General features: G+C 42.3%; 1 protein-coding gene across 1 annotated transcript in view; it reads right to left on the reverse strand.

Moving 5' to 3' along the window:
* The window catches only part of CDH13 (cadherin 13), a 1,029,479-nt gene that overhangs the window by 377,545 nt on the left and 629,159 nt on the right, over positions 1-22,775 (reverse strand). Inside the window, exon 6 of the mRNA XM_070398947.1 lies at positions 3,804-3,948. Coding sequence (XP_070255048.1) covers positions 3,804-3,948 — 145 coding nt within the window. The remainder of the gene's footprint in view (positions 1-3,803; positions 3,949-22,775) is intronic.

Raw genomic sequence — 22,775 nt, forward strand, 5'->3', positions numbered from 1 at the left:
CCTGGGAAATGGGTGCCAGCCAACACTGTGGGGCCCTGGCATGTGTGCCCTCCCGGAACTTCAAGTTGCCCATCCCTCTATCCCTAACGCCCACTGTCTTGGCACGCTGCCGGCATAGGTTCACACGGAGCTCTGGCTGGTCCCAGGGAGCAGCCAGGGCCTGGGCTTAGGTCCCATCCATCAATGCCTGTGAATCCACCAAAGGAAAAGCTCATAATGTGCAAAGTTCAAAGACCATTACTGTCTGTTACTCTCCCTTCATCTAGTAATGATTTCCCAGAACACTACCCTGGAGTTTAGTGCTGAGGACTGGAAATGGTCTCCTGTCTGCACAAACAGATAAATATAGGTGACCTTCCCACGTGATGGATTGGGCAGATGGCGTCCGGGTACACGGGAACATGAAAATGATACTTGGCTTGTTGGGAGATGAATGTTCCTTCACACAAACTATATGTCCCTTTGCCTTCCCTTCCCTAGTGGGTTCGCTGCCAGAATAATAATTACAGTATTAACAATACATTGGCATTTCCTGAACATTTATTATGTGCTAAGCACTGAGTGAAGCACATTGCCCCATTTACTCCTTGCATATCGTTCTCTAGGGTGGCACGATTATACACCCACTCCATCTATAGGCAAGGCAATTGAGGCTTCTAGAAGGTTCAGTAACCTTCCCAAGGGCTCACCTTGTTAAAGAGGTGAGTGGAGCATTAAACCCAACTCTAGGCCACAATGGTTGGCACCGGACTAGCCACATCATTTGTGGGGCTCAGTGCAAAATGAAAACGCAGGACCCCTTGTTCAGCAGTTATTAACAATTTTAAGATGGTGACGGCAGGGCCTAATAGCAACCCTGGGGCCCTCTGAGCGTGATTCTCTGGGAGGTGGTGAAGGTCGCACCCCTGGTTATGTGGAGGCGGAAGAGAGTGATGTGAATGAGGACGAGGACCCCGGTGGGGGATGCTGTTTACCCCCAGAGACTGAGCAATAGCTCACATAGATTAAACGCCAGTCAATGAGCCTGGATATTTAGTCAGAGAGCTGGTCACTTTCTGTCAGAAGCTAAATCAGTTCATCGGATTAGAACCCCGCAAATACTTTCCCTCAGGTGGGCCTGCAAAGAGAACGTCCTAAAGAATGTGAGGGAAGGTGGCCGGCTCCAACATGGTACATGGGAAAGGGCCTGTGTCTTGAAGCCACAGACATGAAAACGGATTCTAGCTCATCTCCCAGCTTGTGATTTGGGGGAAGTTCCTGGACCTCTTTGAGATTCCGTTTTCTTATTTGTATGATGGGAGAGCCACCACCCCTCAGGGTAGGACCTGGTATAATGGAGGCAGTGATGCAGTGTATATAAAGGTCTCAGAATACAGTAAGCGCTCATCATAGTTTAGCGGCTGTTTTCACCGCGAAGACTTGGGGACAGTTGAAAGAGCACATGATGTGAAGGTGGGAGATACAGTTGAGCCCTGAACACTGCCTCCCATCTGTTATGGTGTCAACTTGGCAAAGTCACTGAATTCTTTCCAGGGTCAGCATTCTCTTCCGTAAAGTGGACCCAAAATAATGTCCACAACACATACGATTCTGAGAGCCACACATGAGTGAGAGATTATGAAACTGGGAGAGGCGATCATTTCTATAGCCGGTCTGTGTTCGTTGTTATAACTTATAAATGGTTAAGGTTGGGGCGGGGCCTTAAGAGAGGGTCACCGTCACCCTCCCCAGATTCCCACTGTCCCCATGGAAGCTTCGGGGCCTCCTTGCCTGAGCTCTCCCACAGGCGCTACGTGATCTAAGTGATTTCTCCTCTAAAAGTTTTCCACATTTCCACATTCTTAACCCAAACTTTGACGCCATTCCAATGCCTGCTTTACAGTCGAACCCAGAGGGTACTGAAAAGACAGCAATAAATCAGGCCAAATTCCACATAGCTGGTAGAAGCTCCTCCATACTGATCTCCAAGGCTTTCTGTATTTTATAGGACATTTCCAATTATAAATTGAAGTTTGAGATGGTTTATGTTTTGCTAGAGATGCGTCCACCCTAACCAAATTGCTTTGTGCTTTAAGAAATTCAATATACATAAAGGATTCAATTTTCTTTGAAAATATGATGTGTATATAAAAACATTAAAATTTGAAATTCTTTCTGAAACTTTAAGGAAGGGCACAGTGGGAGGTAAATTGAACATTGTCTAATCGTATATACATATAATATACAGAGATATGCACCTGCTCACAGCTGCCTGAAATATCACCATTGTCATTTACATTTAGAACACTTTTCTAGCCCATCTTGAATTCCAGTCACTCATATGCAATGCCTGGGTACCACAGATGGAAATGGAGAATCATTTTTCTGCTCTGCTCCATCTCCAGTCTCTTTAATAGCTTTCCTCATTGGTTCTCCTAACTTGTTCTGAACACCAGCTTGTTTAAGATTTCTGTAAACATCAAACTCAAATTCCAGGGTCTCACTCACCAGAAGCCATCTCTCTATCAGAGCAGCCTCCTGAGAGGTGCCACAGGAAGTTCCGCCCGGAGTGATCTGACCCACCTCCACCCGCTACTCTCTGATTTTCCGGTGCTGTTTTTACCCCTCTGTCACCACCCTCGCCCCCAAATGCCCTCCAGCACACACAGGGAATTCCCTCTCCTTTTCACAGAATGCATTCAAATTCCAGAAGAGAGAGGGTCACTCCTGCCCCTGGGCATCTGATGAAGTGCATAGAGATCCAGCTCCTTGAAGTTGAAGGGAGGTTTTAGGCACCTTCCTTACAGTTATTCACCTGGTAGTCTAGGCAGGTTACCATGACAACACTTCTAGCACCTCATACAACTACATGTTATTGATACATCCCATCAATTCAGGCGGAGGGTGGGAGGGCAGGTAACCAGTCGAACAAGCTATCCAATGTTCATCTCCCATCTGGCCACTGAGTGACTCTTTCACTTACTTGCTTTGCCATAATCTGGACACAGCCTCAGTGATAGACTTAATATGGTGCTTTTTCACTTAAATGCATTTTAAAGCTTAAAATCAAAGTACAGCTTTACACTAGGGATGTTTCTTCTTTGCTCTCCGGTTTCTCAAGCATTATACTTAGGACTAATTTCTGCTGCTGGTCACAGAATGCTTTAATTAGTATCTATTGGGGCAGAAAGGGAGCTCTAATTGTAAAACCTTCCCTGACAGAAAGGTTAAATGTGCGAAAAAGATAAAAGGAGCTCTGTAATAACTCTGAGTCATTTTCATAACAGTAGGTACAAGTATTTCCAGGGAGGAAAATAAAATGTCTTGCCTTTGGCCTTTTGACTGAGGACAAAGGTTTCTCCACGCACATCTAAGGAAAGGGGAGAAAAAAGGCCTACCCATTTTTCCAAAATGGTTCTGATTAAAATGCAGTTATGAAAAGAAATAACTGAGGAGCCTGCAGTGGGGACTTTACTGTCCTTCACAGCCCCACTGCTTCACAAAGTCCAGCCTGGGGCCTCACAAGGGTGAGCTAGATATTTACATTGTGTCCCACGGTAGCCATGCGTTAAAGACTTAGATGTCGGTCACCCTTGAAGGATCACCTTTAGGGACAAGGGGAGATATTTCCATAGTTTGCAATACCCCAGTCATGTTCTGAGTTGCATCTTTCCAGCTCCTGCTTCTACCCAGGGAAATAATATGTCAATGATGATGCATACCAACAACAAGTTGGAGTGGCAATACACAGTCTCTTCGTCCCCAAAGATCAGAGTATGCCACTTCCCAAGCCATTATGCTAATGATAAGCCAACTTAACATACCTGTAGGCGAGCCTTCCATGACATGGCCAACATAGGGGCCCTCTCGAAAGCTTGGTCTATTGTCGTTCTGATCAATCACAATGACTTCCAGAGGGACTGGCCCCTCAAGAGTTCTGCCGTTGACATCAGTGGTCTCCACAAATAGCTATTGGAGCAAAGAGATGGAGAAAGAGGGATTAATTCATTATGAAAATTGAAAGCAGGTTCTCTGGAGAAGGTTGGTTATATCAGCAATTGTATGAGCCCTCAGCAATATTGTGGTCTCAATGGATAGACACTAGGACTAGAATAGAAACTAAACATTAGAGAATAAAAGACAAAGATCAATTCATGGGAGGTCCCCCTTGGGAAATTTACAATTAATTTATCAAATCTGCAAAGGAAGTCCAAAAAAAAGAAGAAGAAAGAAAAAAGAAAACACTCGTAATCAGCCATAGCTAAGAAAATATGCTTACATTGTTTCTGTTTTTCCAACATCATTATGCTTAAATGGAATGTTATGCTAATAAAAATAATTGACTAAGCAGTTATGAACATAGTACATTAGAAAATAACTGACAGTGTTTATAGTAATGTTTGGGAGAAATTCAGGGCAGTAAGTATGTATAGAGAGCCTTCCTGGTGCAAGGAAGCCATTTTCTGGGTCCTGAATGACACCTCAGGATTCCTGCCCACCAGGCCCTTATAATCTATGGGGAAATGTCATAATTACACGAGACACTTCCAATACAGAATTACCTTCAGATCTCAAGGATGAAGAAAATAATAGCATAAAAAAACATTAGCTTTATTGTCTTGGAAACAGGAAATTATGTCATGACATTTCCAGTGAATCACAGTAACCTTATGCTCTTATTTTCTGAGCCTAATTCAGCCTGGATTGAACTCGGCAGGGATGGCAGCACTTCTCCGTGGATATCAGTGGTGGTCTCTGCATTGAAGGGGGTTGAGCATTTTAGTCAGAAAAGGGTCTCTACAGTGGGAATCCTCAGGAAGAGGCCTCTGCAGCTGGAATCCCAGTATAACATTAAAAAAACTCATTATTAGGAATAATAATCAATATTATCCAGGGCTTACCCAGGCTCTCTACTATATTAACTCACTTGATCCTCACAGTAATCCTAGGACCCTTTTGTGAGGAGGGAACAAAAGCAAACAGAGATTATACGGTGGAGTCTAGATTGGACCCCATGAAATCAGGCTCCAGAGATTACATTTTTAACATACATAATGTTCCTAAGTCACTTAATGCCTGTCACATAAAATATCTCAAGAATATTATAAGGCTCTGGCCAGGTAGCTCAGTTGGCTGGAGGGCCATCCCAATATACCAAGGTTGTAGGTTTGACCCCTAGTCAGGGCACATACAAGAAGTAAGCAATGAATGCATAAATAAGTGGAACAACAAATTATTCTCCCCCCCCTAATCAATAAATTTAAAAAAGAAATATTCAATTAGCTCCTGCTATTGTTGCTATTGTTATTTTTATCAACACCAATGTAAAAACTAGCCCAGCCCTGGCTGGTGTGGCTCAGTTTGTTGGAGTATCGTCCAGTACACCAAAAGGTTGTGGGTTTGATCCCTGGTCAGGGCACCTACAGGAGGCAACTGATGGATCTCTCTCTCTCTCTCTCTCTCTCTCTCTCTCTCTCTCTCTCTCATCAATTAAGGACAAAAACTAGCCCAAATTAGGAAAATAAGAGAGAAACACCTTTGTTACAAACCAGCACAGTACCCCACGTAATGGTGCTGTAATTGGTATCATTCTTTTGGAAAGCAGCATGGGGAAATTCAACAAAAAGCTTCAAAAATGCATACATTTTGTTCCATTTGTATACTACTCCTGGTTCTATTTGAGTTAGATTGTGCTACGTATATGAAAATATTCACTGTAGTGTTATTTTCTAGTAATGAAATACCACTGGCATCCACTAAATATCCAGTGAAAGGGAACTAGTTGAATGAATGTTTATGTAACAACATGCTAGAATAAAGCCATTAGAGAAAATGATTATTAAACCTTGTTGATCTACTAAGAATATTGTGTGAAAATAAGCTAAATAGCATGTGTAACATATACATATAGACAGAATTTGAACTTAGTAAGCAAAAGTAAAACCAGGTATGCTTGGGTAGAGAGATATAGTTTTCGTTTTGTTTTTTTCTTTAACAATATTTTCACTAGCAAATTAAAACACACACCCACACTTTGATTTCTGGAGCAAACAAAATAATGCACATGTACTTTAATTAAAGGGGCAGAGCCTTTAACATCTGCATAAATAGAAAAACTTAAATAGAGTTCACTCTTATACTTTTACTAGGGGCCCAGTGCACGAATTTGTGTACCTTGAAAGGAACTGTGGGCCATGAGGCTGCAGTGGGCACAGGGGCAGGTCTTGGCCCATCCTCCACCCTGACCGAGGCCCTTCCACTGTAGCACCTGGTCCCCAGTCTGCCAGCAGCCCAGCTCCCACCACTGCCGTTCCCACATGCTGACAGCGGCAGCCCTGCTCGCACCTGCTGACAGCACGGAGCAATTGGGGCTGGCGCCATTAGCAGGTGTGAGTGGGGCCATCGCTGGCAGCGGGTGTGAGCAGTGGCTTCCAGCCCCAATCGCCCCTCAGGAGCAGGAAGAGGTGAAGAAGCTCTGATGGGTGATTGGGGCTGGCAGCTGCTGCTTGCACTCACTAAAGGCGCCGAGCAACTGGGGCTGGGGCAGGGCGCCAGCAGTGGGTGTGAGCAGCAGCTCCCGCAGCAGGTGCGAGCACCTGGGGGGACCACGGCGCATGGGAGCAAAGAATTTTCAGTAACCACCAGAGGCTTGCCCTGATGACAGCGACTGGCACACCGCCTTGGTCTGATGCCCCCGCTCACCTGCTCCACCATCCCACCTTGGCCGATGCCCGCCATGTTCTGTGCTCTGCCACCTGCTGCCGACGCCCGCTATGTTTTGCACAGCCCCCTGGTGGTCAGTGCACATCATAGTGACCAGTTGTTCGTTTGTTCCGCTGCTCAGTCTATTTGCATATTAGCCTTTTATTATATAGGATGCTGCTTTTAAAATCTACTATGAGAATACTGCTAAAGAAAGAAAATTAAAACAAAGCCTTGAGGGAAATTCATCAATAATGAAGGTCTGGCCTTTTGTCCTACCAAAATAGCCAGACTTGACTTTAACTTAACCAAAAACCTATGTCTAAAGACAACACGTATGTTGGATCTGAATCTTAAGTTTCCTGTTTGTTCACAAACTGGCCCCCATGCATGAAGGGTGTGGGGAGATCTAAGAAAGAGGTGGACTACTCCAGATAGTAGGTAGCAGTTTAATAAGTAAGGAAACCTATATATGAGACTTGTCTTGGAGACCACAAGACAAGTAGATCTCTGTGTCCACCCACCAGGATCTTGAAAGTTTATGTGGAGGCCTTAACTGGGTTCAGTCACATATGACATCCAGATGGTCTCAACAGCACCTTACTGTCTCAAGGCTGTGTCCTTGAAAAAGCTCACACTGTGGGAATGGTGGGCAGAACATACATTCTAAGGACAGGAGAAAGATGAGGAGCCTGACTGAATGGGTCCAGCTTGTGGGTCAACAGGCAGTCACATCCTCTTGATGACCTTCTCAAACTATACTTCCACTTTCTGCAAGACTCGGGTCGTATAAGAAGCACAAGTAGGACAAAGGAACAGAATTCACATTTGCCAAATATGCAAATATACTGGAACTGGGACGGGCAGACTCCAGATTCATCTCAACATAATGGGAAGACAGACAGACACTAAGGAGATATAATTGATTAGGATGAATGAAAAATGTTGCACTGAATCTCATAAAATGAATTATGTAAGTAGACAACCTGATAGGAGTTTATGTCATTCCAGTACCCAGAGTTTGACTCCTGAATTTTTTAGTGGAAAACAATATTGCTAGATGCACTCTGGATTATCATGTGATTGAGAGAGAGAGAGAGAGAGAGAGTGTGTGTGTGTGAATGTGTACTGGCAGGGGAAGTACCTATTTTAGATACAATAGTTTGGAAGACTCTACAGACTTTCAGGCCCTGCCCAGACTCTACTTATTGCTGAAGGAACATTTTGACTGAGACTTGAAAGACAACAAAACAGAAGGAGCTGGCCACGTAAAAATGCATGGAAAAGAGTTGTAGACAGCAGGTGTAATGGCTTCTAGCTTAGCATTATATTAGGGATGGTCTTGGTACAAGATGAAGCCAAACTGGGGCTCCACGCAATTCCAACGGAGTAGACTAAAGTCGATTCTGCTATAACATTCTTTGCTGGGTAAACAGAGATGAGGGAGGAAAAATGATATCATGCTTGTTTCTAACAAAGAAAACCATAGTAGACTGAATAAAATATAGAATAGGACATGCTAGTGCCTTACTAAGTAGTCCATGCATTTTCCAAATGGCATATATTAAGTGTGGATGAAAATTAAGCAGTCATGAAGAAATTATTAGTAAACATGACCTTATCTACCCAATCACTTACTATAAAGAAATCTGACATTCCAGTGAATTTAAATAACTATTCTCTTATGAAGGTCACATCCACAGTTAACAAATGTGAAATCTTCTGAAATGGGACTCCTAACTTTCAGAAGGTACCTCTAGTATCAGAGGATAAATGTTTAATGATGTTTTCACCTTCCTTTCCTCTACTTAATTGAAATTCCCAAAACACACAAGTCCTTAGTCTAAAACGACTGGAACAATGTTTGTTTCCTTTGAGTCACAAGATCTATTCTAGGGACTGTGTTTGGGGCTCCAGAAATAAAACAAACCGGAATGCATTCTAAGGGAGGCATTCTCATGCCTGTTCTTGATGTTTAAAGTGAGATGCCAATTAGTAGAAACCTACTGTGAGAAAAACAAACAGGCAGCCATTGGCAGAAAGCAATGGAATAATTGCTCACAGGAAATGGAAATCACCCAGTTTCTCACTGACTATTTCTGCACCATCTTCTAGGACTGCTATTCTTAATGTGAGTGGTTGATCTTCTTGGGAATAATGAGGGGTGACATATAAAGAGGTCCACTGTGGAACCAGAAAGAGAGAAGATGCTCAATAAATTAGATCTAGAAACAGTTACCCAAGTTACTTGGACAAGTAATTGCCTAATAACTCACTCCATGGCAAGTAGGCCTGAAAAAGTGATATATTCGACCAACCTCTGTGCTGTGTGTTCTAGGACCTTGTTATTCACAGTGCAGTCTTGGGCCCAGCATCCCTGGCATCCCTGGGGGTTTAGAAATGCAGACTCTCAGGCCCTGCTAGAACCTCCCAAGGCAGCCCTGCATTTTATCCCATCTGCAGGGAACCCAGGTGCACACCATTCTTTGTGTGATGCTGAACTGTGACACAGGAGTTAGAGATGAAAGCCCAACGGCCTGTAGTGCTTGGGAAGAGCATTCCCAGGTTTGGATGCATGAAAATAACTTCCAAACAGAAGGCAGAGTCGCACCACCTGCTAGGAAGCCACTGCACACTTGGACTCGTGTCAACCCCAGACACACAGGCCAAGCAGAGCAGGTGTTTTCTGTGGATCCTTTGAACAGACACACACATGTATAAACACCACACATACAACCTACAAACACAGATATAAAACTCATACACACAAAATCAATTTTCCCAATCTTCTCATCTTCAATGGTACATAAATGAGCACTTAAAGTGTATTTTATCTGATCACTTTCTGTAAAGTTGTGAAACAGAAAGTAGGGAGAAGGGAATTGCCTACTAACTGCAAAGTGAAAAGTTGCAGAAAACAAAAGAAAAGAGAGAGGGGTCCTAGAGGTGGGGAAACCTCACAGGGGGTGGAGCACCAGTGTTGGTGGCACCCAACTGCCTCAGCCGAGGTGTGATTTTTGGATCCCACACTGCATTGTTGTTCTCCCCCACTGAGATGCAATACCCCTGGAGGGGTAAACTAATTAGGTTCTATCATTAGAGGGCCTAGGTGTCATCTAGGGGACTTGTTGGGAATCTAGTTTACAGCAACACTTAGCGAGACTGGTGTTAGTGTCTCCTGCCCAGGCTGTAGAAAACTGAGGCATCATGGGAGAGAGACGCTGGTGGTCATGAAGGAGGGGAGCACTGCTAGGGGAGAGAGGCACATTCTGAAAGCCTGAGTACAGGGCTCTGAAGAGCTGTGGAGTGAGCCCTGGACCTGGATTCAGGAGAAGATAGCCCCCTGATGTTCCGAATCCACGCTCTGAGTAGGCACCCCCTCTTTGACCTTGGTTTCTGTTATGAATAAGAGCTGACCACAGAGACCTCATAGAATCTAGTGTGGACTAAGTCAAGGGCGTGCAAAGGTGTCTGATATAAAGTGGGTTCTGAAGTTTAACCCAAATCTTACTGCCCAGATTTCAAAGGGCCAGCTTCTGCCTTTCCTAGAGAGGGCAGAACTATTTTACATTTAAAATGATATCATCGAAATATTCTTAAATGGCTTCACTGGAGGCACGAATGTCTGAGCGACTAGCAAGTATTATAGGTGACAATGCATGGTTATCAATCTGCTCTAAACTTTTTCCAGAGGGTGGTCCTTCTCCTGGGACCAAAGCAGAGACACAGAAGCCATCCTCTTTCTCCATGAAGCCTTCTCCCCTCTCCCCAGCCACACGGCTACCAAGGCCTGTCTATCATCCCCAATCTCTCTCAACTACACGGTCTTCTCCATCTCCATCACCGCCTCCTGAGATCAGCTTCTGTGACCTCTCACTGGGCCACTCCAATAGGCACCCAGTGGTGATCCCTCCACCCGCTCTTGACAGCCACAGCCTCTTCTCTGAAGGGTGTGTCAACTTGACTGGCCACGGTATGCCCAGACTCAACATTATTTCTGCATGTGCCTGTTCCACTTGAGATTAGAATTTAAATCAGTGACTCAGTAAAGAGATCCACCTCCCAGTGTCAGGTCAACCTGCTGAGGGCCTGAGTAGAAGCAATGGGGGAGGAAAGAGACTCCTGCTCCTTCTCCTTCTGTCTGCCCTGCGCCCGAGGTCTCCTGCCCTTGGTGCTCTGCTTCTCAGGCCTCCGGACTCAGACCAGCTGCCCCTCTAGCTCTCCTGGGTCTCCACTTTCAGACGGCAGGTCATGGACTTCTCAGCCTCCACAACTCAGGCAGGAGTCGACTCCTTATAATAAATCTCTTCATATATATATATTATAAATTTTTACACTGATATTTGCATTTTATATATTTACATATCTCCTATGGGTTCTGTTTCTCTGGAGAACACAGACTAACACAGGCTTCCAGGGTATCTTTTCAAATTTTAATTTGTTTATAGACACCTCCCAATCATTTCTCATCACTCTTAGGATAAATACAACATTCTTTACTTTGACAAGTCTTTTTATCATTTGGCCCCGGGCCACTGCTCCAAACTCTTTCCACGTCGCAAGCGGTCCTCCTTGCGTGGTATCCAGGCACACCAACCTTTTTTTCAGTCCCTCCACCTCTCCTTCCCCACACAAGCATTCTCACTTGCAACACTCCTAGAAGCATGAGCATCCTATCTGCTGTCCCCTGGTGATCCCTTGTTCATCCTTCAGATCTCGGCTTATTATTTGTGTGACAATTCAATTACTGTTTGCCTTTCCATCTGGCCCCATGAAGTTAGAGGCACAGTAACTGTTCCTGCCTATTAGCCAATCCCCAGTCCTGATGCCCAAAGCCTGGCACATCACAGGCACTGGAGTTAATATTCATTGCACAGAGCCCTCTGCTGAAGAGGTAATGCCTCTTTAAGAGAGTGGAGACCAAGTTTTGGCCTCAGCTTCAGCCATCTGTCCTTTCTCTCCAACTCTGGCGTGGGAGAGCTGACAGTCAGGCCCCAACCCACCGACCACAGGCCAGCTGACACCTTGTGCAGTCTCAATTCACGAATGAGAGCCATGGTGGTACACGTTACCGAAGCACATTAAATTGATTACTTGCTTTTCACAAGAAGGGAACAACATTTATTTGGTGTCTGATACACGTCTGGGCTTTTGATGTATTGCCACATGGGGCTCAAAACAACTTGGAGAAATACCACTACACAGAATCCAGAGAACTTAAGTACCCGGTCCTTGGTCCAGGGCTGGCTTGTGATCTGGCTGGACCCAAACTTAGGTCTGACACAAAAATTCAAGCTTTCCCCCAGTATGCTCTTATTTGCTAAATACTTTCTCACAGATTTTCATGTCAGTTTTGTTTTATTTTCTTTACTAACTTGTTATTTACTTAAGAGGCTTTACATTGTTTGTTATGTGTCACTGTTCTCCCATCAGAGCTAAAAATAGCTATTAGTTTAGGCAATGAGGAGCATATTATAAAATTTTCCTAATACACATGAAAATACATATTAAAACACACCATGAGCCACTATGCATCATATAACATGCTGCCACAAATGACCGGTTGGATGTATTACAGTGTCAGCCTGGTTATAATATATTCCCTTTGGGGATGTTATAGACTTTCTGAAAAGAAAAGATGTTCTTCTTCTTATAAATTTAGCTCTCAAATGAACATGGTGAATATGTCAGGGATGGAACAGTGTATGCCAGTCCTTCCTAATATATTTAAAGCAAAAGGATTTTGCCCTTGACAGTTTTCTCAGTGGTTAGAGTGTTCCCTGTGGACTAAAGTGTCATGGCTTCGTTTCCAGTCAAGGGCATGTACCTCGGTTGCAGGATCAATCCTAGGGCCCCAGTCGGGGCATGTGCAGGAGGCAATCACTCATGTCTCACATCAATGTTTCTCTCTCTGAGTCTCTCCTTCTCTCTTCCACTTCCCATTCTCTCTCTCTTAAAAAAAAAAAAAAAAAAAGGAAAATTATGCAATCCAAGAATGGAAACATGAAGGCACCACATGAATGTGAGCTAATCACTTCACTTTGGGAGCCGTGGTCAATGGCACCAGGTTCTTAGTGCTGATCTCTGAGTCTTGTGTGTGGGAGGAGAGAGAGGCTTGACTGTGAAGTAGGGTGCAGGCAGATGAAAGATCTCAGGAGCCAGAGAGGAAGTCAAGCTCCAGCATAGCTTCCCTGAAGCCTGAGTGTAGGTCCCTTCGGCCAGCCGTCCTTCCCAGCATCCCAGCACAGAGGCTCCTCTACTCTCCTTCCATATCTTGAGGTATCTCCACTGAGGTGTGAACTATCAAGTCACTACATGCACGCCAATGACTCTTCCAACCAATTAATGCACCATAACAATGGAGACAGGCTGTACACAATCATGGACAAGAATCCTTTTTCAAAGACTAGGAACATAATGAACCAAATGACAAAGCACGTATAAGCACATTGGCCTTCAGCATCACAACAAACAATTAACATCTTGCCCTTCATTTGGCTCATCCTCTCATCTGCTTATGAAAGAGACAATTTAGTCAGACAAAATTTGATACTGTGATCTAACCCAAAAGGATGAACTGGTGGAAAACAAATTGTGCTACAAGGATTTTTGGGTGAAGGCCAAAATGAGGAAGAGCTGGCTCTTAAAAGCCAATACTTTTTGTAATATGAGATGACCCAAGCAACAGATGTCAAACCTGGATCAATGGAGTCAGAAACAGAGCAGGACACACACCGTCTATAGACTCATGAGTCATTTTGAAGTAAAACAATTTAGAAAACACTGACCTTTTGAACTCTGATGGTTCTGCTTCAGGCCAAATATTCAAATAAACTCAAACACACACACACACACACACACACACACGTGAATTGCTTATTTATGATGATACATAAGTAGCAAACATCAGATCAGGTTGACTGTGTGTATGCACGCATGCTTTCAGCCACATGTTTTTTGATCACATAAAATAAAGACAATACATGAGCGAGGACTCCAACAACATAATGTGACCCAATTTCTCTTTTAGACATAGATGTCTCCTACGCAAATGAGTGTGTTCCCTCCAAGTTACCTTTCTGGGCACTAAAAGGTGTCCTTCGTGGGTGCTGTGGTTTGCACCATCTCTGAAATACCACTATAGGAACTTCTACTAGACCAGTTTAAAAGTCACAAACAAAGATGGGTCTCATTCCTTTTATGCCAAACGTCATCCTTTACACTAGAGAATAGTTATGCTAGAAATACAAAACGGTAACTGGAAGTTCACTGTGTGCAATTAGAGATACACATAAGTCTACCATTGGACATCTCCAATTAAACGTGACTACAAGTTCAGACAGAGAGACTCACACAAAACCTTGAAATACATATGAAAAATAAGATGCCTGCATTTGCTTTCCTAGAGGACAAAGATAAAGAAAAGATGAGATCCAGCGATTGTGGAAGTGCGGGGATGTAAGCACCAGGTTCCATGCAAGTGTAAATTCAACTTGATACAATCTTCCCAGAAGGCAGTTTGGAAGTCCCGGTATGTCTCCAGACCCTCAAAGATGTTAACAGATTTAAAAACATCTGCAAAGATACCATGGAAATAAAAAAGCCCACAGAGATTTTGGGGTAAGTATGCTCTTACGAGTTTATTTAAAACAGACGATTTCCAAAGTTTGAGAGTGGTTGGAAGATTTTTTTAAAGCAGTACTTTACACTATGGATATAATGTTTGTTGTGATATGAAAAAGAAAATAATAAAACTAATCCTAACTTATTTGATTAATGTGAAACTGAAATTGCCTTTGCTTTCTGTGTCTGAGTTCTCACATGTTTAATTAATATAGTATCATGCTCATTTATTATAGACTCCTTTGGTAGAGACGGATACATTCTGCATGTAGATGAGAATTTACTTGTGACCCAATCGGATCATAAACAACTCAAATACCTATTGTCTAGGTATTCCTTCTATATCTAACTTTATTCTGTGCCTTGAATAAAGAAAGCATTGAACACTGGCTAGTCTGGCTCTGGATAGAGCGTTGGCCTACATTAGATTCTGGTCAAGGGCACATGTCTGGGTAGTGGCCTCAATCTCCAGTAGGGGGAGTGCAGGAGGTAGCCGATCGATGGTTATCTCTCATCATTGATGTTTCTATCTCTCTCTCCCTCTCCCTTCCTCTCTGAAATATATATATATCCCAGTGCATGAAATTCGTGCGGGGGGTGGGGAGAGGGGTCCCTCAGCCTGACCTGTACCCTCTCCAATCCGGGACCACTCGGGGGATGTCCAACTGCTGGTTTAGGCCCAATCCCGCTAAACCGGCAGTCGGACATCCCTCTCGCAATCCGGGACCGCTAGCTCCTAACCACTCACCTGCCTGCCTGCCTGATCACCCCTAACTGCTCTCCCTTGCCAGCCTGATCGCCCCTAACTGCCTCTGTCTCAGCCCCCACTACCAGGCTTTGTCCGAAAGGACATCCGGAAGGGTGTCTGGAATACATCTGGTCTAATTAGCATATTGCCCTTTTATAAGTATTGTATCATGTATTAGTTAATGATACATTTAGCAAACATATATATATATTTTTATTGACTCTTTGTTTGCAATTCTTACACTCTCCTCACCTTCCAACAGGTCACAAAAATCCAACAAGGCTTTTCTACCAAAGACACCCTCACTGATCACTGAAATTACCCTAGACTTTGAATCGGAAAGCCTGCCTTCAAAATATGGCTCTGCTCCTTATAGAGTGGCTGTGGTTGACAGTGTAATGGTCTTCACAAAATTTTTTTAGAAATTTATCTTTATTGTTGAAAGTATTACAGATGTCCCGCTCTCCCTCCCCCCACCATGTACCCCCTCTACCTGGCTTCCACCCCACTCCAGCCTTCACGGCACTATTGTCTGTGTCCATAGATTATGCATATATACATAAAAATTCTTTGGTTAATCTCTTCCCGCATCCACTTCCCCCTTCCCTCTGAGATTCATCAGTCTGTTCCATGCTTTCATGTTTCTGGATCTATTTTGTTCATCCGTTTGTTTGTTTGTTTATTTATGTCAAATCTTTACTGTTGAAAGTATTACATATGTCCCCATTTTCCCCCCATTGATCCCTTATAGCCTGCCCCCGCCCCCCACCTCAGGCCTCCACCTCCCTTTTGTCTGTGTCCACCTTCCCTCTGAGATTTGTTACTCTGTTCCATGCTTCTATGTCTCTGGATCTATTTTGTTCAACAGTTTATTTTGTTCATTATATTCCACATATGAATAAGATCATGTGATACTTATTTTTCTCTGACTGACTTATTTTGTTTAGCATAATACTCTCCAGGTCCCTCCATGCTGTATCAAAGGGTAAAAGACCCTTCTTTTTAACAACTGCATAGTATTCCATGGTGTAAATGTATCACAGCTTTTTTTATCCACTACTCTACTGATGGGCACTTGGGCTGTTTGCAGATCTCCAAAAATTTGATAGGTTAGATTACATGGCAAAGGGGAATTAAGGTTGCAAATGGGAATTAAGGTTGCTGATCTGCCAACTTAACATAGAGAGAGTAACCTGTATTATCTGTATGGGTCCACAAGTAATCACAAGGATCCTGACAGAAAGGGAGAGGACAAGGTCTCAGTGATGCGATATGAGAAGGGGCTGGAGCAGCCATGGCTGGCTTTGGCATTGGAGCAAGAAGCCAGGAGCCAAGGAGTGCAGGCAGTCACTAGAAGCTGAAAATGACAAGGACCTTCCTCTACAGCAGACCTGCTGGCACACTGACTCTAGCCCAGTGAGATCCACCTTGGATTCTGAACCTTTAGAAATGCAAGGTAACAAATGTGTGTTGTTTTCAGTCACTACATTTGAGGTAATTTATTACCACAGCAATTGGAAATTAATACTGTGGCCACAATTTATTGTTCAAACTGGAACACATTTTAGAATGTAAGTAGGCACTATTAACAATTAAGCAGAAACAATAGGTACAATCTAAGATTGTCCTAGGCAAACTGGCTACACAGTCATTTTATCTTATTAGGCGACTTCCCTTTCTAGGTCTCAGTTTGCACATGTAAGAAAGGCATTTGGAATAGCACTCCAAGCTTTTCTGTTGTTGTTGTTGTTGTTAAAGTAATAAAAACATAAATGAGCATGTACAGCACAGTTCCCAATACATAGAAAATTCTAAACAAAGGTTTATTATGTCGGGAGGGCTGGTGACCTTGGCCTTCATTCACTCCCAAAAGACCTTTATTTAGGCTTTTGTAAAAGTGGATGCAGTACCCTTGATTCAATTCCTATTTGTCAGTCATTACCCTTTTGAAACTGCTTTTCTATTACAGTAATCCAGGTTTCTCTTTGACATTAATCACTGCATTTCAAGTTATTTTTCTTAGCTTTACTCATTTATCAAAGTTGAATCTCATTATGAACAACTCCTAGAGAAGTCCCAGGGAAAAGGCTCTTTCAGCTTTCTGTAACACTCCCCACCTTCACAGCTCTGTGTGGGATTTCCCCCTTGACAGACTGAATGCAGTGTTTATAGCTCTCTCTAAAAATGATCGAAGGGGCAATGAACGTTTCATACTTGTTAGATTATTGATTAAAGATCTCGATGCCATTATCAACTGTTCTTTGCAAAGCTTGCTCTGCTTAGAGCTATAGTATTTCCTTTGACAATTTGAAATGTTTAGGTCTGTTTCGCCCAAACATAATGAAAACATTTTTTCTTATCTATGTATGATCACAGCCACACTGGACTTTGATGGCATTTTTCTATTTAACGTTTGATTAATTAATAATTAATTAATAGCTTTTGTTATGTGGAAGAAATCTATGCAGATATTAAAAACAATTTTATTTAAGCAGAATGGGTAATGTCCCAGTGAATATTCTCAACCCCCAAGAGGGGGCTCAGGCTGAAATTTTTAATTGGTTCAAGTAGAATTTATATAAATAATGGATGTTGGAATTATTCCAGAATCATTAAGGATATGTACCAGGGATAAGAGGATTTTTGTACAAAGATGGGAAATATAATACTGTGAAAACAAAGCCATAGGAGAAAATTATCTGGGATTTTATTTTCACTTGCCCTTCTCCTTCTCCAAAAGTGAAATTCAGAGGAATAGAATGAAATGAAATATTTTTATTTTATTTTACAACTCTAAAGTCATTTTGTTAAATAAGTATTAAAGTATGTTTTATAAAACATGTTCTCCAAAAATTAAGGCTGAGGTATAAAAATTTAAAGTATAGCCTATAAATTCCAGGTGGATTAAAGTATTAGGAGAAAAAGCCATTGAATATTTATGAAATAGAATAGGAAAGACCTTTCTAAACCAATGTGAAAGGCATAACTTATTATGTAAATTGAGAGTAAACTATTTAAGGGCATGTTTTTGTATGACTAAAATAAACAGAAAACTGAGATAATATTTGCATTATATAAAGCAGAGGCTTACTATCTTGAATATAAAAAGAGCTGGTTAAAAATCAATTAAAAAACAACAATTAGCAAAACAAGAAAACAAAAATGTAATATACATGTAAAATTAAAATAAGGTAGCTTTTTGCTTATAAAATTGCCAAGATAATTAGAAAAGCCTGTTAGTTGGTATTTTGCAAATTCTTGAGGACAAAAAATCTCATACATTACTGATGATACTAAAACATCTTTCTGAAATGCCATTTGTCAATATCCATTATAAGCCTTGAAAACATGGTTGTACTTGTAGAAATGCAGCTTAGGGTTTAGGGGCTATGTGTGTGGGCATGGCAGGGAGTGTTCAGTAACAAGTATACTCATTCAATATTGCTTAAAAATAGGAAAATTTAGACACACTACAATGTTCTAACAGGACATTGAGGAAATAAATCTATGGTATTTAACAAAATGACTTTAGAGTTGCAAAATAAAATAAAGTAGAATACTGTTACAGAAACAGTTTAAAGAATGGAAAATATATTAATAGTGTAGTGTTCATGATACAAAGTGCAACATCTGACTACAAAATAGTATGCATTATATATGTAATTTTTGACAAATAGACAAAAATATGATACTATTAAGATTATCCTGAAATATCAAGAGAGGTTTTTACTGCAGATGGTTTTTCACTTTGCTTCTCTACACTTTTCTAATTTTTTTTTAAATAATGGGCATGTGTTAATTTAAAGTTTAAAAGGAATTTATAACATTTATTGTAGTAAACTTGCAGCTTACTCAGACAATGACTACAAATTGGTTATAGATTACTACCAGTGGAAGTCTGCTAAACTTGAGGACATTGAGTATCACTCAGTATTGGTGATTACTGAGAAAGAAACGGACATTAAGTATGTAGGAGATCCCCAGTATTACAGTAATTATAGCAGAATACAGAGTGGCTGGCTTTTTAGTCTTCACGGGTCTCTGAGTTTTGGATGAAAGTCTCAATGCACTTGACAGAATTTTATAATATGGAACTCGGTCTCATCAGCTTCATGTCTGAACCACACTGCTATCAGTGTCTGCTTTGCCTCCTAAGCTTTACTTTTAAGCTCACTGATAAATTCTGAGAACCAGGAAAGAGCTGAGGTTCCAAGTGTGGACTTCGGATTCAAGGAGACTTGGTTTCCAGTGCCCATTTTTCCTCTTATCAGCTCCGTGATTTTAAACTTATTCAGTTACTTCTTAGAATCTCAATTTCTTCATCTTTAAAATGGGAGCGTGGGATATAACGCACAGGGCTATTGTGAGGTAAAATACATGATGCTTGTAAAGCGTTTAGCAAAACACCCGGCATATAACAAGTGCTGAGTAAACAGTAGCTGCCGGTATCCTTAAAGGTTTTGTATTATTGCTGAGGACTCCTTGCCCCTCTAGGTCCACCTGCAGCAGACTCCCTCTCCAGACTGGGTGCCCTCTTTAGTGGTGCACTCTAACCTCAAGGGCTGTGAGGGAAATGCTTCCTTTTTAAATTAAATTTATTTTGACGTATTTTTTTATTCACATGCAGGTGCGAGAAATCACAGAGCTGCAATATACTCTCTCCAGTTTCCACCAAACTTGTAGTACAGCATCATGGGCAGGGCACTGACATCCATATCATCCTGTGTCTTCCCAGACTTCCTCAGTTTTATGTGTACTGTGTGTGTGTGTGTGTGTGTGTGTGCGCGCGCACACACATGTGGGCACCTGTGTATTTAATTCTGTGCTTATATTCATCACCTCAATCAAGATACAGGAACATTTCATTTCCAAAATTCCCTGTTTTGTCGGAGAACAATGCTTTCAAAATTTTAATTTGCATCCCACTGCTGGGTAAACATCCAAAAGAATTGAAAGCAGGGTCTTGAAGAGATATTTGCATACCTACGCCCATAGCAGCACTATTCACATTGTCAAGAAGTGGAAGCAACCAAACTGTCCACTGACGGATGATTGGATAAGGAAAGTGTGCTCTGTACATGCAATGGACAGCCTTAGAGAGGAAGGGGGTCCTGCTACAAATGATAAACCTTGAAGACATTATGTTAAAAGAAATAAGCCAGTCACACAAAGGACAAATGTGGTATGATTTCTCTTATATGAAGTATCTAAAGTCGTCGAATTCATAGGAACAGAGAGGAGAACAGTGACTGTCAGGGGCTTAGGGGATAGGGAAGAGGAAGCATCTATTTAATGGGGAATGGAGTTTCAGATTTGCAGGATGAAAAAGCTCTGCATAGGTTTCACAACAATGGGAACAGATTCAACATTGCTGAACTGTACACTTAAAATAGTTAAGTGGAAAATTTCATGTTATATGCTTTCCTATCATGATTTAAAAACTTTAATTTGCATGGAAATCACCTAGAAACTTGAAGAATGAAGATTCCAGGGCCCTGGCCCCGGGATTTATTTAGTAGGTTCTCAGTGGGGCTCAGGAATCTCTGTTAAATCATCCCAAGTAATTCTGAGGCAGTGGCCTAAACACTGCACTTTGGGGAAGCCTGCTCTGGGGAAGCTCAAGGCTCCTCATTTATCATTGAATAGCAGGTGCTAAGACCCAGTAGAGGCTGTCCCTTCTTGGGACAACATGACTAGCGGGGCATGGGGTTGGCAAACTTATTTATTGTGCATAAGACCCTAATGGTACTGAGCAGCACAATAATGAGCCACCTGACTTCCATCAATGCCAGCATGCATGAGTCGCCCCTGTCATCTTTCATGTTTTTCTCCTTAAGCATTTCCTACTAAGACCCTCTCTTTGTAAGAGAGGAATCAACATTAGCTGCTAGGTGAGTGGTGGTGTCCTTACTACGTTGAAGCAGCCTGGACCCCATCAATCTTCTTCACCCACATCTGGCCCATCTGCACCTCGTGTGCCCTGAATCTGATCATCGCTCACAACTTGTTGGTTACTCTCTCAGCTAAGCCATCATCTCTCTCCCATGCTAATGTGAGCACCTCTTCATTGCTCTTTCTGCTCCTGCTCTTGCACCCACACTCTATTTATCCCACAGATTCCCAAGTTGCCTTAAAAACATAAATTGGATCTTACAATCTTCTGCTTCCCAACCGTCCCACATCAGCTGTGTCCTAAATCCTCACTGTGGCTTATAAGTCCTTCACGCGAACCTTAGATTTGTCCTTGACCACACTTCGTCACACACCCAGAATAATTCCAGTCTGACCATATATCCTTGGTGTTCCTCAAACCTGATAATTTCCATTCCTAGTCTTTGAAGACTGTGTTCCCTCACCGGCAATGCTCTTTTCAAAGGACTTTTCATGGCTTGCTTCTTCCTCTCATTCAGGTCATTCCTTAAATACTTGATCAAAATAGTCATCCCTCCATCCTTACCCCTGTGGTTTCCACAGCTCTGGTGGTCACAGGCCAATCATGCAGCTGTTTCTTTAATGCCTACCACCCTTACTATAATGTTAGCCCATGAGAACAAGGAGGTGGCCTGTCTGGTTCCTACAGCACAGAAGTTGCCTTTCATAGAGCAGGTTTTCAGTAAATGTAACAAGTGAACAATGGATGAGCTAAGCGCTGTGAGTTTACAAGGAAGTCTCCTTTTTTCCTGGAAGACAGATCAAAGACAAGAAAGATGTGACACCTGTCTTTTGAGGATTCCCCAAGGGTGAACCCAGCTGAAAGGCAATGCATTAAAACTCTTCTACATCAACAAAAGCACATTCTGCCTATTTCAGCGGAAGAAACCAAATTCAGTGAAGTTGTTAGAACTGTACACATTTATTTCACATGAGCTTATTCATTGTTTGGCAATGACGGATAGAATACAACTTTGTCCTGACAGACATATTACTAATTAGCATATTAAAATGAAAGAAAATAAGGAAAGTGGAACTTAATATAAATTCTAGCTCACCAAAGTGATCCCATCTTTTCCGGCCTTTATAAATGAGGCAATACAAGTTACAGGAATGACTTCATATTTCTTACATAAGTCCCTTTTTACAATTCTTATAACCCTAGCTCAGCATCTCTTCCCTGATTTTTTTTACTTGTGCATGAAAATGCCTCAAACTGCCACAGATGACTGTGCCATGACCCGATGCATTCTGTTAGATTGCTCTGGATTTGCACCCTGATTGCTGCATCTCCTCTCGTTTGGCCAGAAACCCCACCCAGATTGGTGCACAGGTCCTGTGCTTCCGAGTACAGAGAGTCCACATGCCAATCCGCCTGCATTTGGCTGTGCTCTGGACCATCAGCTTCCCCCTGGCACAGAGCCAGCCCAGAGTGAACGAGCCAGTGTAACTTGTTACTTTGTTCATGATACCCTTTCTGTGCTTCTGGGCCATGCAGAGGGGAAAATGGTAGTCTAGCCCCAGCCCTGAGATCGGGCAGCCTGTTACCACGTGAAAAGGGTAAGTGCTAATGAACAATATTTCTGACATCGCTCTTCTGAGTTTTGCTAGGCTGAACCATATGAACCAAATTTTGTAGGGCAAAGATAATTAAATGCTATTGGTAATTCCAGCTCAAGTCCAGCCTGATGTCTGTTTTGTAAATGACGTATTGGAATATACTCACCTGCATTCATATATGAATTGACGAAGGCTGCTTTCCCACTAGTACAGCAGATTTGAGTAGCTGCAA

The sequence above is a fragment of the Myotis yumanensis genome, unplaced genomic scaffold (genome assembly GCF_028538775.1).
Source record: "Myotis yumanensis isolate MYYU_CA2020_CCGP unplaced genomic scaffold, mMyoYum1.0.hap1 SCAF_18, whole genome shotgun sequence".
NCBI classification, from domain to species: domain Eukaryota; kingdom Metazoa; phylum Chordata; class Mammalia; order Chiroptera; family Vespertilionidae; genus Myotis; species Myotis yumanensis.